At 41.8% G+C, this 15,348-nt stretch overlaps 1 protein-coding gene across 1 annotated transcript; it reads left to right on the forward strand.

The window, feature by feature from the left end:
* Positions 1 to 1,415: 1,415 nt before the first annotated feature.
* Cdo1 (cysteine dioxygenase type 1) lies at positions 1,416 to 15,000 on the forward strand. Its single transcript, XM_021660205.2, has 5 exons — positions 1,416 to 1,790; positions 5,773 to 5,850; positions 8,267 to 8,421; positions 12,720 to 12,889; positions 14,305 to 15,000. Exons 1-5 carry the CDS (start codon positions 1,621 to 1,623, stop codon positions 14,332 to 14,334), a joined length of 603 nt encoding a protein of 200 aa, XP_021515880.1. The 5' UTR covers positions 1,416 to 1,620; the 3' UTR covers positions 14,335 to 15,000.
* The last annotated feature ends 348 nt before the right edge of the window (positions 15,001 to 15,348 follow it).

Genomic DNA, 15,348 nt, shown 5'->3' on the forward strand with positions numbered 1-15,348 from the left:
CTTGTGAAATGTATTACATTTTGTGGGTAAACAATGTTTTCAGAATTCTAGTACTTGTCTTTGAGTGCTGTCCACATGCCAGTGTCTTAAAAAGCTACAGTCTTGCCCTTAGCAAGTCAACATAGTAGAACTACATGGATCTTGACATTTTGCATATATGTCTATAATGCTATTAAACTATCAGAATATAAGTTATACTGTTCAGCTCTTATGAAGAATTCTGGTTCCCTTTACTAAATTTTAACTCAAGTCCAGGATTGCTGGGGGAGGGGGCCTGAATTGTTCTAACCACTTACTCGGGCTTCTTATCAGCATTTCTGCATGCTCCCCAGCATTCACAAAGCACTGTGTACTCTACTGAAGATAAAGGGCCATAATACCATGCAGCCTGAATGTCCTAAGTGTGCCAAGTGGCGGAGTTGGGGGTACCGAAGTTTATACCTTTAATAATCCGAATCATAGTGGAATGAAAGAATATGTTTTTGAATTGTGCTGTTAGGGCTTCCTTTTCAACCATGCATAATCCATGTTCTCAGAGCTTTCTAGGTCCTGGGAGGTGGAACTGCCTGCTCTGTGCATGTGCCTAGACTTGAAGGATTCAAGTCAGGATCTTCTAAATGACTGCACAGTGACAAACACCCCCACCACCGAAGCCAAGTCCCACCGAAAGGCCTATTCTTACTATTAGCTCTCTCAGCTCTTTGAACTGGATATATTTTACCAGGCACTGGAAAATCAAAGCACTCTTACTAGAAACTCAAGTACTCTTTGTCAAATCTTCCTCAATATACTACTGCACGTTTACATTTAAAAAAGAAAAAAGAAAACTCCCAGCACTTGAAAAGCAGAGGCAGGAGGGTCTTTGAGTTCAAGATCAGCCTGATCTGCTACCAACCAGGCAGAGCAACAAAGGCTTCTCAAAACAAAGAATTTTCACCAAGCCTGGAACATATATGAGGACCTTATACATTTACAGAATAGTCTCCCTGGCCTGGGAACGGATCGCATTGTGTTTCCCAGGCATCTTAGCTGCATTTGTAAAAAGGTTGGCTCCTTTTCCTCCTCATCCCACCCACCCCTCCGCCCCCCAAGGGATCTAAAACACAGTCAAACATTGAAAACTAAGCCCGGGAGGTGGGGTCGGGAAAGGGATAGGATAGCCGGCCAAAATCCTCCGCTAAGTGGGGGTTGGGGGAGGAGGAATTGTCCGAAGCTCACCGCAAAGTACCGGGCAAAGGCAACAGTGTGGCTTCTGAGAGGGCTGCTGCGCACAGACAATTGGGTCCTGTGCCAGGGCCTGCCTTGTGGCGCTCTCCACCTCCAGCCCTTTTCTCGGGTCTCTCCCCGCCTCACTCCACCCCCTGAAGGCGGTTGGTACGTTCTAGATGACTCCAAGAGCTTAAAAAGGGCCCGGGAGGGCGGATTCCGCAGATTTGGTCTCGACCGGTCTGTGCACTAAGCGGCTCTCCGGTAACTCCCAGACCTGAGTCTTGATACCGTTGGGAGAGATTTTAGTCCGGTGGGTCCCGGGTGCGTGCGACCATCTAGCCTGCAGCCGGGGTTCTCCGCGCTCGCGTCCTCCGCAGCCAGCCTGGAGAGGCGCGCCCCAGCCCTGCGGGGATGGAACGGACGGAGCTGCTGAAGCCGCGGACCCTGGCCGACCTCATCCGTATCCTGCACGAGCTCTTCGCGGGCGACGAGGTCAATGTGGAGGAGGTGCAGGCTGTGCTGGAAGCCTACGAGAGCAACCCCGCCGAGTGGGCTTTGTACGCCAAATTCGACCAGTACAGGTGAGCAGGCTCGCGCTTCTGCAAAGCTAGGTCCCCGCAGTTAGGAGGGAGCACCCCCCCAACACACACACACACACACACACACACACACTGGCTCTCAGGTTTTCAGCTGTCGCCCACAAGACCCCGCCACCCCCAGCCTCTGACAAAGCGACACCCCACCTCCTTAGCCGCCGCTGGCACTGCGCTACGGGGACCCCTTCGCCACCTGGTACTCCCGGGCTCTGGTGGGGCAGACGCCTGGACCTGACCACAGACCGTTCAGAGATCACCCTGCCAACCATCTAGAAAAGGATGGTGGTTGGAGAAACAACCCCAAGGCAGTCACCAACCCTGGAAAGCTTAATTTAATAGAAAACAGTGCCCGGGTTTTGCCAGCTGTTACTACTTCCAGTTCTCCCAAGCCACTTTCACCGCCCCATCGGAGAGTTAGTGCACCGACTGTCGGGTTTTGCTAACTGGGCACACTGTGGCTTTTGCAGCCCTCAAGCCTTTGACCTTCTCTTGCTGTTGTTTCCCAGAATCTGGAAGGGAAAACTAAATAAAGACCGCTACTTTCCGGACTTGCTTGAGTAAGGTGTCTGACAGGTTGGGACCTTTGATGTTGTAATTTAGGGATTAAGTCAGAACAATCAATCCTCAGGCCTCTGGGTCTAGAATAAAATGAGTCACTACGAGGATGAGAGGTTCCTGTGTGGGAGAGCAAATATCCGTGCCTGTGCTTGATACACTGGGGCTAGCATAAGGAAGCTGGCTAGAGAAAAGGATGGCTGGGAATGAGATGTTTTTCCTTGGAAGCCATTTCTTCACACCTAAAATGCACAATAAGCTTTTGTCAGCACAGACCATGTCATCTGTACTTTGAGACTTGTGAGTAGTTAAAAACTAAGGACAGGACCTGTGGCATTTTGTGTTTGGGGAATGGCCTTAAGGAATTTCCTTTCATTCCAGTCACTCCCGACATGTCTACGAGTTCTTAAATGCTGTCAGGTAACTGCCAGTTTGTGGGGCAAACGCTCCACCAGTCACTTCACACCGTGTGAGACAAAGCTGTTCTTATCTCAGTTTTACCAACAAAGACCAGCAGGAAAGAAGCCGGGCACCCTATACAAGGTCTCTTTCCCCATTAGTATTCAGGGGCTACACTGAACCAGGGCCGCCTGGAGCCCCTTTGTCCTGAAAAACTTCTACATAACTCCATGTCCATGAAGGTGTATAAGATAAAATCAAACATTTACCAAAAATCAACCATAACAAAAAACAATTTTTGGCATACATATAAATGTGTCATTTATTAAGGACTAAAGCAAATATGCATACTGAAGAGATGGCTTGCTTGTTTATATAAAGAAATCTTGGTTGAATATTTTGATTTTAACATTTTAACAAAAGATTATTTATCATGAAAAACAGTTGAGGCTGGGCATGATACTTGTGCTTGGGAGGTGGAGGTAGGCAAGAGCAAACCCTGACTCCAGCCTGAGCTACATGAAAACTCCGAGAAGACGACCTCTGACCTTCCCAGCAGGGCCATGGCACACACATGACTAAACACTCATGAGATACACAATAACAATATTTTTAAAAAGAACCAAGATTGCTGTGGAGTCATGTGATGACGATGGCAAGTATTGCCAGGTACTGATTTATTTTAACACATTACATTTTATTTGGAATTAATTTTTGGCTGTACATTCAGAAATCTTATACTGTTCCAATTTTCTATGGCTCCACATTCCTCTATGCTAGGCACAATTTAAGAAGCATGGCTTCTAAAACACGAAGCAACTGCCTCTAGACCAGTGGTTCTCAACCTGTGGGCCACAACCCCTTTGGGGGGGTCAAATGATCCTTTTCTAGGTGTTACCTAAGACCATCAAAAAACACAGATATTAACATTACAGTTCATAACAATAGTAAAATTACAGTTATGAAGTAGCAATAAAAATAATTTTATAGCTGGGGTAACCACACATGAGGAGTTATTTTAAAGGGGCATACCATTAGAAAGGTTGAGAGCCACTGTTCTACATGACAAATTCTTTTATTACAGTAGCATATCTGGCTAGATAGTGCATTGTCCAAGTGAAATTAACCAGGTGTTCTACACACAGTCCCTGCTCTCTAGAACAGTGGCATTGCCAGGGACTTCTTGTTTGATCCAAGGCACAGCACATTAAGAAAAAATAAAAGTTCTGGGTGGGCTATAGAGGGAAGAAGAGAGGGAGATGGGTGACCAGAAGCGAATTCTATAGTGTTGTGATCCTTAGTGCTTAGAAGGGTTCAGGTCTGTGATCTGGGGGTTTGAAACAAGGCTGAGTGTGTTCCCGTATATCCAGACAGTGGGTTCTCTGGAGAAGTGGGGTGTTGCATAGGAACCCTGTTTACTATGACAAAGGCTGTGCATACAGCCCCGTCCTAGGTCATAAGGAGCTCAAATATAAGGGAGACCAATAGCTAAAAAGAAAATAATAAGTCTTAGCAACTCTCTGGGGAGTCATGTCCTGCAAGCACCTGGCCCTGAGCTTGGGGGATGGTAGGAAGGGCTGGAGGAGTGCAGCCTGGAGAGCATGAGTTAACAGATGACTAAGTGAACAAACACTACCAAAATAAAAGTATACAACCCTCTCCGTGCCCTTAGAAACAGCAGTCTAAAGTAAATGTCACTACTGGCCAGGTTTGCAGGTCAGATGCTAACAACGGAACCATTTGGACCAAATTACAACTTGAGAGCTCAAGTGTGTCCTTGTTGTGGTTGTTTTGGTTTGGATTTTTTTCTCCTGCAAATTATACTACTAAAAGATTTAGTCTTCTGACCTAATGTAGCCTTTGTTCTGGTGCTCACTTCAACCCTCAGCTCATTTGTGCAGAACTTTTCCTTATGAGTGCTTTTGAATGCATTTGTGTCAGCACTTTCATAGTAAAACTGGACAGAATTCTAGAACAGTCCTTTAATAAAACCTTGGTCCTCAAACCCTACTTTATCTACTAGAAGGGGGAAAATGCCCAAAACAATAGCAACATTCTTTCCTGGAGTAGTTATGAACTTTCCAAATACCTTCCGTGAGAATGCTACTTTTTATTAGTTTGAGGCTGATAAATAAGCATGGAGAAACAAGAAATTTGCAGTATTTTTCCCCGTTATCTTTTCATACCAGTAGAAATCACTGAGCAGCTACTTCAATAAAGTCAGAGATTCAAATACAGAAAGGTCTGTCTTTGAGAGAGAGAGAGAAAAAAAAAGGTACAAAATGCCAGAAAGTAAAAACTCAACTGTTGAAAACCGTTTTCATTTGTTCTGGTTTTCATTTGACTTCGAAAACCATGTTCAGGTTTTACTGAGGTAGAATAGTGGGGCTGGGGTCCATGTTCCTATGCACAGTAGGCTGTGTTCCAATTTGGAAGCAGGAGAGCAGGTAGACTTTTGAATGGCGTCTGCCATTTCTAGAAAATACATCTGGAGGCTAAGTACTGCTTTCTTTAAATAATGCCTCCCTTGTTCCAGGAAAAAAAAAAAAATTATACTGAAGCGGCTCACAATTTGTTGGGTTAAAGAAGGCAAGCTGGTGATCATTATTTTTAGATGGCTGTGTTAGCAAAACTGAGCTATAGACTTAATTCAGGAATGTACGTTATCATTCAATGGATGTGAACTATTGGCAGTGGGAGAAAGTGAGTTTGCCTGTAGGAGTTTTTTGTAGCTCTGTGGTCTATCTTTTCCTTGACAGCTTTTGAAAAGGTGAAAGATTGGTTTGCTTGGTTTGGGTTTGGTTTTTTTGGTTGTTGTTGTTTCTGTTTTTGTTTTGCTTTGACTTGCACTTCCCTGGCAGGAGAGGAAGGAAGGGAACCTGTGGTCCGGCTGTACTATATGAGAGAAAATTGCTCACTTACTTACTTACTTAATTTTTAAATTAAATTAAATATTTAATAAATATTTTTAAAAGACCAAACCCTAAGGCCGACTGAACTTTTGTTTTTTTAGGTATACTCGAAATCTCGTGGATCAAGGAAATGGGAAGTTTAACCTGATGATTCTGTGCTGGGGTGAAGGGCATGGCAGGTAACGGAACGCTTCCCTCATTCTAGGCATTCCTTTGGTGTGTTCCTCCTACCTTCAGGAGCTCTTTCTGACTTTTTGATGATCAATCTGTGTTTTGGCTGGGCATGGTGACACACACCTTTTATCCCAATGTAAGAGGCAGAGGCAAGTAGATCTCTGTGAGTTTGAGGCAGTTACAAAAGCCTGTGTCACTGCTGTGAAATAATATACATGTTGGTGTGCACTCTGTGCTAACGTGAATACATGTTTGTGACACTTCCTTCATGAAGTTGAGGTTATGCACACACTTCGGTTTTGCATATTTTGTTGACCTCTTAAACTGTTAACTGCTTTTATAATGTGTTTTTAAACAGCTATTTAATAATCTCAAGGTTCAATTGGTCTAAGTTACGGTGTATACAGTGAGTTCTACTATAGCCAGGTCTATATAGTGAGGCTCTGTCTTAAAAATAAATAAAGGAATGTCTTCAAAATAAATCCATGTTTTGCAATGCTAGGAAACAAATGCATGTCTCATGTGTACCCTCCAATGCTAACCTGCACTGTTAGTGTTACTGGAACCCACAGAGAAGGGAAAAGGAGAGAACCAACTCTTACAAGATAACCAACTCTTATATGTGTGTGTACATGCAAACAAACACACACACACACAAATGTAAAACATGAAAATAAACAAGCCTCCTTCCCAAATCAGTAATTCAAAGGAGGAAAATACTCACCTTAATTTAACCTCTCTGTCCATCACGGAGTTAAACTGTTTTTGGAACTATGCTTAACCCTGACCTTTGTGGTATGTGAGGTGTGTCAACAACTGTGGGACCAAAGACCACGCTGGCAAGATTTGGAGCTAGAAAAACATGTCACAAATTCAGAAAAATTCTTTCTACTTCCAGTTAATTGTGTAACGTTTTTTTAACCAGGAAGGCAATTTAAACTAATACTAACAGTTTAACATGTGTCTCCTTGCCTTTAGTTTGTACACTTGTGAGCCTTGTTACCAACTAAACATTATTATATTTTAAAAGAGATCTATCAGATTTTTGTCAAACAATTACCCAGATTCATTTTTTGTGAGATAAAAGAAATGCAAAATTACAAGGCTTTAGGATATTAGACCTATAGTGAACTCAGGTTGAAATGCACAATTGATGAAATGGTAGGTGGCAGTCAGTCATTCTCTCAGTATTTCTCGAAAACAGGTTAGCAAGGATAAGGCTAGAGCCTGTTAGGAACAGTTCCTTTATGCTACATTTAAACATTAACAGAACTCAACATGATTTAAGTCCTAAAAATTATATACATTTATATATTTTAATCAACTTTGCAGCTATTATGACTTCATATACCTAAATACTGTTTGCTCTAAAATCAGATGAATAAATTCCTTTTTATTTAATATGCAGTTTGCTTTCCCTCACCAATATCAGAAGATCATCACAGGTGAGGCTACTGTAAGATGTTAGTACCGTGTATACCTTATATCATCATTTCAAGATGATAAGGATGCATATGCACACATATACATTCTCATACACACACAAAGAAGAAAGGAGAAAAGTCCTATGGGGAAAAACATAAAAGAAAATATTAAATGATTCTAATGTGATCGATTATTATAGATGATATATTTTGTTCTTTTAAAAATTTCTCTAATGAACCCCTCCCCAAGTGTGTGTGTATAAGTCCATGTGTGTGTGTGAGTGTGAGTCTGTGTATGTATGTATGTGTGTGAATGTGTGTGTGATAGAATGTATGTGTGTGTGTATATGTATGTGTGTGTATAAGTCTGTGTGCATGAGTGTAAGTCTGTGTGTATGTGTATGTGTGACTCTCTATATATATGATGCCAAAGATAAAATCCAGGACCTCACATGCCCTTAGTATTCTTTCATTATTAAATCCTAGCTCAGCTTAAATGAGTTATTAAAAGCTGCATTTTTTCTGGGCATGGTGTCACTCCCATAATCCCAGCAAACCTGCAATCCTTCCTTCTGAGGCAGGAAGACCATGAATTCTAGGCCAGTCCTAGCTTTATAAAGAAGCTGTGTCTCAAAGAAAACCATAAACTAAACAAAAATAATAATTTTTAAAAACCCAAACCAAGCCAAATAAACAAACAAACTGTATTGGGGGAAAAAATAGAAGGAAAGGTTTCTTGTGTTTTGTTACCATATTATCATGGCAATATTTTTAAAACATGATGAGTTCACATCAGAACTGTAAGTTACATGCCCTGATATGGATGTGTTGTTATTGTGTCTGGAGTAAAAATGCCGAATTTTACACTGATAGATTTAAAACACAGCAGCTGAAATGAATTAGGCCCTGGGAGTTTCTTGGCAGTGTATCAGTTTCAGCTCAATCAAGGGGTACTGGACCAACTACTGAGTTCATTTGTCATTTTGTGCATATATAGCAGTATTCACGATCACACGGACTCCCACTGCTTCTTGAAGATGCTGCAAGGAAATCTAAAGGAGACATTGTTTGACTGGCCTGACAAAAAATCCAATGAGATGATCAAGAAGTCTGAAAGGACCTTGAGGGAAAACCAGTGTGCCTACATTAATGGTAACATACTTTCTCTATGAGCATGTAGGAAAAAACAAGCTCTTATTTATGCATGTTGATGGAAAATGGCCCAAACACAATGGGTTTCTAAGCAGGGTTGGAATCATTCATTCAAAACATATGAATGAAAATTATCATTCATTGGAAAGTCACTTACCTGCCCAAGTTTAGAACAAAGATTGTAGGATAAGAATTTATGCAAAAGAGTTGTGTCTACTTGGGAAACATATAGTGTGTCTGCATTAGAAAATGCAACATGTTCTGGAAGTGATTAAGGAACATTCGCTGGTGCCTGTTTTTCTAAACTGTGTGCAGCATACCCAAAAGACTATTCTCAAGGGAAATTTTGCAATGTGACTTATAGATATCTTACCAAGAATTTGTTCTTTCCCCTAAATGTCTTTTGGAATAGCCAGATGCTTCCCAGGAGAGACTGTGGATTTACTTATATTTCTAAAAAGGGTCATAACTTTCCAAAAATTCACTAAAGCATATGAGTCATAATTTTTATTTCCATGTATATATGAGATTGCCAGTACATATGAAAATTAAATAACTTGTCTATAGTCACTCAGGTTTTAAATAGTTAGCCAGTATGTTCCAAGCAGTTTGAGTCCAAACATATGCTTTTAATCAGGATGCTGTCCTGCTTATTTAAAATAAATTATTACAGTCTTTCTCTGGCAAGCACAGTATTTCCTTCATATATCTTAAAGTTTAGTATTGGCTTTGCTACTTGGCATTAAATTGTTAGGTTATTAGTTTAGGAATGCAGATCACTTACAAAGATCAGATTGTATGAAAAATGCTTTCTCTTCTGTTCATATCACACAAGGCTATAGGTTTTCTCTGTAGACATTTTCACTTGCTTTCTCAAATGTTTGAAGGTTCCTATATAGAAGGCACACCACCTTAGCAAGAACAGACTTGTCTCCTCTGCCATAGCACAAGAAAGCTAAAACCTTCTTAGGATAATTACTTGCAGCTGGAATCAGAGTCTTTGAGAACAGACATTGTATATGGAAAAGAGCTTTGTCAGGGGTCTCTGGTGCAGAAGCCTGTAGCAGCCAAGCATCTAAGTTGAAAGAGGGAGCTGCAGACTTGGGATTAAAAAGCTTTGGGAATGACTTGATGAACACGAAAGGGACAGCAGTGGTCACTAACCCCAGTGAGACTGTTCTGATTCTTTTTTCCATAAAAGCATTAAGTTCTGGTTTTTAAAGTTAATTTTTGCCAATCAGTAAAATGTGGGATGAGCTATACTGAATATTTTTGTAGACTAATTAACTCAAATACATTAAAAGCTACAAGTTTTCAGCCTCTGGTTTTCATAGATTAGGGATGACCATAGATTTGTTCAGGAGGAGGTTCCCAGTCCAGGAAAGGGTTACAGTCCTTGTAGAGAATGGGAGCAAATGGAAAGGAAGAAGGAAGGTGGGGTTGGCAAGAGGTGTTAGGAGACTATAAACAAGATCAAGACAGGGGCCCCAAAGAGCAATGGAGAGATTAGTTTTCTGCAGAATGTCTTGGTAGCAACAAACAGCATAGGGTGTTGGTGACAGGAGAGTTGGAAGAGAGACCCAGGAGCCTGTTTCAATTTGGAGAAGGTCAACAGGACCTTGACTAACTGACCTTAATAAAAAGTACCAAGAAAGGTCCAATAAAACTGTAACAGAGGGTATACTGGACACTGAAAGGAAAAAGAGGCAAAGATTAAAATGCTAGAACTATGAACAGTGAGGTTCATGCTTGAGCCCTGGGCTCTTCTAAAGGATGAGTGACCTGATCTTAGGGTCTTTGACTGCAGAACTGTCCATTGTGAGCTGGCTGGTTTATTTGTATACAGAGCATTCAGTTGTTAGCCCTGAATGCTCATTCCGAATTGCACAAAAGCTACTGCTAGATCACCTTGGTTTTATTAATGCAAAGTGTTGGTGTGCCGTGTAATTCCAGCACTCAAGAGGCTGAGACAGGAGGATTTTTTTTTTTTTTTGCAAGTTTGAAGCAAGCCTGAGCTACATAGTGAGTTCAGTGTCAGCTTGGGAGATACTGAGAAATCCTGTCTAAGAGAGAAAGAGAGAATACTGGTCTGGGCATAGCGGCTTACTCCTTTAACCTCAGCACTTAGGGAGGCAGTTGGGTCTCTGTTACTTGGAGGCCAGCCTGATCTACAGGATGGCCAGAGCTACCTAGTAAGATCCTGTCATTAAAAAAAAAAAAAAAAAAAAAAAAATTAAGAGGGGGAAGGGAAAAGGAGAGAGGGAGGGGGGAGAGAAGAAAGGAAGGGCAGGGGATGGGGAGAGAGAGAGAGAACACATTGTTTTTTAATCTTCTTGGAAATAGTTTTTCCTGTCTAGATTAGTTATCTCTAGGCTCACTTGACAGAGCTCACTGACAAGCTACAGGTTCCCCTTAATGTCATCCAAGCCTTCTTTTTGTTTTTTTTCCCTGTGTTAAAACTTATTTCCTGAACTCATACTTTGTTCTTTGTTCGCACACTTATTTGGGTAGGCAGATCTTCCGGTGTCCCTTCATGAAAGGAGTCATGGATGGTACATTTTTGAGACTTCCTAATATCTGCGGACAACAACAACAAAAACCCACCCTGGCTTCAAATCTTATAGCTTGGTAGATGAATCAGCTGGATGTGGATAGTGACCTGTCAGTCACTGCCCCTCGGAAGTCTGTGTCATTGTCTTCTAGTGTATCCGATTCCTGTTGAAAGTCCATTGCCATTCTGACTCTTATCTCTCTGAAAGATCTTCTGGAAATGTTTGGACTCCCCACATGTGGTGCATGCATTCTGCCCATGTTGTTTTGCAGTCATAGGTCACCTAAGGACTTCCTGTTCTGCCAGGCTCTTGTGTTCAGTTTGGACAGCTGAGTGTGCCCATCAACCCAAGAAATATCCTCATGTTGTTCCTTCGAGTTCTGCTTCTGAGAAGCCTCTTGTTTGGATATTAAGCTTCCTGACCTTGTCCTTTGATCTTTTTTTTCCTTCCTATTATTTTAATCTTTGCCCTCTGGTTCTTTGGGTCTACCTCAACTTTTTCTGCCAGCCCTTCTGTTCAGGTTTTGTTTTATTTGGCAGTCCTCCTGCCTCTGCCTCTTCAGCAGCATTTTCTATAGGTGTGTGCCACCACATCTGGATGTCTATTTCTTTTGAGAAGCCTGTTGGAGGCTGGGGTGTAGCCTTGCTGGTAGAGTGCTTGCCTACCATGCATGCACAGGGTCCTGGCTTCAATCCCAACTCCCACATAAACCAGCCCAGCACTTAGGAGGTGTGGAAAGGAGAATCAGAAGTCCAAGATGACCGTTGCCTACATGAGACTCTCTCCAGGAATAAATAAATGAAAACAAAAATCCTTTTGATTTCTTTCTCCCCTCTGGGCATATTTGTCTCAGGGAGAATGCTAATAATAGATTTTCCCGGGTCCTCTCAATCGCAACTTGCTTTTCTAGGCTGCTCAAGGCCACTCTCTGTCCTGAGCTAGAGGTTAATTCAGTTGTGTGCTCATGTATAAAATACAGGGACAAAAAAGTTCACTTCGTGGCTCTGAACACAGGATGGGGCTGTTGACAGAATATCTCTCTATGTCTCTCTCTCTCTGTGTATCTCTCTCTCAGGGTCAGGCACAGCCCTTTAGCAGAGGAGAGGTTTCAGTGGCAGGATGCTTGGGGCTTTTCTGTGAGCTGGTGAGACTCCTTAAGGAGTTGCTTGCATCTCCACCTGGAGAAGGAAATCCTGGCTGGTGGCTGCTGGTGAGGAAAGCAGGACTCTTGCCATTCATGTGTGGCTCGTTGCTTCACTCGCTTGCTTTTACCATGGTATCTACCCGTCCTGAGTTCCGCCATTTTACTCCTTCTAGGTCTAGATAGCAAATCTCTGTCTTTTGGGGTTGGAAGTATGGAGGGGAAGGAGATGGTGAAATGGAATTTGAGACTCCACCTCCTAGGTAGCCTTTCAGTTAGTGAGTCCTCGCTCATCTCCAGAAGTACTTGGTACTACCAATTCCTTAGCTACTTGAGAGTTTCAAAATAGGGGGTTGGGGTCTTTTGCTGTGGTTTTTGGGTTTGGGTTTGGTTTTGGTTTGGTTTTTTTTTTAAGTCCTTATGAATATTTCCTTTTTTCCTGTTTTATGTCTCGAATGGCACTTAATATACATATCAAGGAGTTTGATCCTAATGTATATTCATTCCAGAGTCATCAATGTCAGTTATGGGTGATTAAGAAAGTTTTTGCCTTCAGCTGCCATCTTGACTCCTTCGTTGCTTTCTGTCCTCTTTTGTCTGTTCAGACTCCATTGGATTACATCGAGTAGAGAACATCAGCCACACAGAGCCTGCCGTGAGCCTTCACCTGTACAGCCCACCTTTTGATACATGCCATGCTTTTGATCAAAGAACAGGGCATAAAAACAAAGTCACCATGACATTCCACAGCAAATTTGGAATCAGGACTCCATTTGTAAGTATAGTTTCCTGCCTTCAAATGACTCAGAAGGAGCTAGAGAGATGGCTCAGCAGTTAAGAGTGCTCGTTACTCTTGCAGGGAACCCAGACTCAGTTCCCAGGACCCACATGGGGTCCACACCATCCTAACTCCGTCTCCAGGGGATCAGATGCCAATGTCCACTTAGTGTGCGCATTGTGCACAGACGTGCATGCCATATACACACCCTCATACACATAAAATAACTAAAAAAATACATGACTTACGGGTTAGCAGTAGTGATTGCCCGGAGGTTTTTGTTGTTCTAAGTGTTATTTAATGTGCTGGAGGGATGGCTTAGGAGGTAAGAGCTTCCAGTGCTCTTGCAGAAGACCTGCATTTGGTTCCCAGGACTCAAATCAAGCTGCTCACAACTGCCTTTAACCCCAGCTGCAGGGAGATTTAATGCCTCTGGACCCCTTGGGCCCTTTCATTCACCTGCACATACTCACACACAAGCACACACGTACTTATTTAAAAAATTAAAATATAAGCATTATTTAAATATTATAAATCTAAGATATTCTTGAATGGGATCTCAGGATCTGAAAAAAAAAAGTCTAATCCATCCTACTTATTTCTTTGAAGATAATTTATTTTTAAAACTTAAATTAGATGATAAGACTTGTTTCTTGAGAAACTTCAATATTTATGTTCATCCCTAAAGAAAATGTTTTCTCCACTTGGGAAATAAGAATGAAGTCTTTATTTGGTCTTTTTCCAACTGCCATGGCAATGTTTCAAGGTCTAGTTTACTGGGACATCAATAAATTGGATTTGCTGAGACTTTCAGAAGCCCATGTTCATTGAAATGTAATGTTCTTAGACCACAAATACTTTGGGATATGCTAAGACAACCTTTTTGTAGGACAAGCATTCCCCCGTAAGGCAACCAACATTACTGTGGTAGGATTCTCTTCTGCCGTTGAGGAAATAAAGTGGAATGTCTTCATTTAATACAAGTGAAGTAAATGGAAACAGGATGCTGTAATTCTTGGGTAACTTACTGCCCTGTTTTGCCTTTGTCTTCCACGTTCAGAACCCACCACAAGAAGAAAGCCGTCAGGCTCCTTTGCCGTGGCCAGACTTTCAGCTCTGCTTGAGATACGAGGCCACTTAGAGCAGTGTTACTCACCCTTCCTAACACTGTGACCCCTTAGTACAGTTCCTCGTGTTGTGGTGACCCCAAACATAAAATTATTTTCATTGCTACTTTGTAACTATAATTTTTTTACTGTTATCAATTATAATGTAAATATCTGTGTTTTCCCATGGTCTTTCTGGGGGTAGGGGAAGAGTGTGACCCACAGGCTGACAACCACTGACTTAGAACAAGCTTACATGCCCTGTGCAAAAATCCTTACACAGGTTTCTCTTCTCCTTTCTTACAGCCAATGTCAGGTTCACTGGAGAACAACTAAGGCATACTGAGTCCTTCGAAGTTTTGCTTCTGGATCCTCTGAATGTTTGCTTGGACAGAGAGCCCTCCCCCCACCATTTTCTGTCCAGTTACACAGTAAAATAAATGCATGCTAAGTTCTACTACAAAGTGGGTGTGCTAAGGAAGCCAACAGTGCCCTGAGCTGTGCAGGAGAAAATCCTCACTGAAGAAAAAGCCAATTGGTTTTTAGTGGCCAAATCACATTGCTCTGTGTTCTTCTGTCCTTTCATGGAAACTCTACTGGTGAGTTTCAGTGGGGATTTTTTTTCGGCTATAGGAAAAACCTTGGTCTCTGATAATCAGTAAGTGAAAGTGAGAAAGCACAAACTATCAAATGTTTTCATACCTGGAAGACTAAATGTAGCAACCTTTCATATACTTTGTATGTTCTTAATATTTGACAAGAAATTTTTAAATCTGGATTTTATTTTTCTTCAACCCTAGTTGACAAATTCCTGTGCTGTGGAGAACAGGGACACGGATAGCAGTTTGTCACTTGGTAGTGAAGGGCAGAGGGGTTAGAAATGTGCATGTACCCAGACCTCCTGCAAACAAAAATGGAAACCCATGTGTAGTGTGTCCACCCACCTTGAACTGCCTTCAGAATTGCCAAACAACTTTAATAAAACCGGATTTGAGAAGTAAACATTGCCTTTTTGACACATATGGTTAAAAAAATCATAAGTGATAGTTTCTTAGATTTTGATAATTGACCAAAGCAATGTAAAAATGATACTTTTTTTGGGACCGTGTGTGTGTGTGTGTGTGTGTGTGTGTGTGTGTGTGTGTGTGTTGCCGGGGATCAAACTCAGGGCTTCTTGCATAATAGGTGAGTACTTCATCACTGAGCTATACCCCATCCTTAATGATGCTTCTGTGATAACAGGATTGTGAAGGTCAAATAACCAAAAAATGTAGTAGCCTAAAGCAATGCACATTTACAGTTTGCTGTGAGCTCTGTCATGGAAGTCTAACAGTTTCACAGTGCTAATCA

Source organism: Meriones unguiculatus, chromosome 2, assembly GCF_030254825.1.
Source record: "Meriones unguiculatus strain TT.TT164.6M chromosome 2, Bangor_MerUng_6.1, whole genome shotgun sequence".
Classification (NCBI taxonomy): Eukaryota; Metazoa; Chordata; class Mammalia; order Rodentia; family Muridae; genus Meriones; species Meriones unguiculatus.

Excerpts from the sequence above, each read along its gene's own strand:
- Cdo1 (XM_021660205.2), top strand. The coding sequence starts at position 1,621 with ATGGAACGGACGGAGCTGCTGAAGCCGCGGACCCTGGCCGACCTCATC. Across the intron at positions 5,851-8,266 it reads TGGGGTGAAGGGCATGGCAG|CAGTATTCACGATCACACGG; the intron begins GTAACGGAACGC and ends GTGCATATATAG. Across the intron at positions 12,890-14,304 it reads TTGGAATCAGGACTCCATTT|CCAATGTCAGGTTCACTGGA; the intron begins GTAAGTATAGTT and ends CCTTTCTTACAG.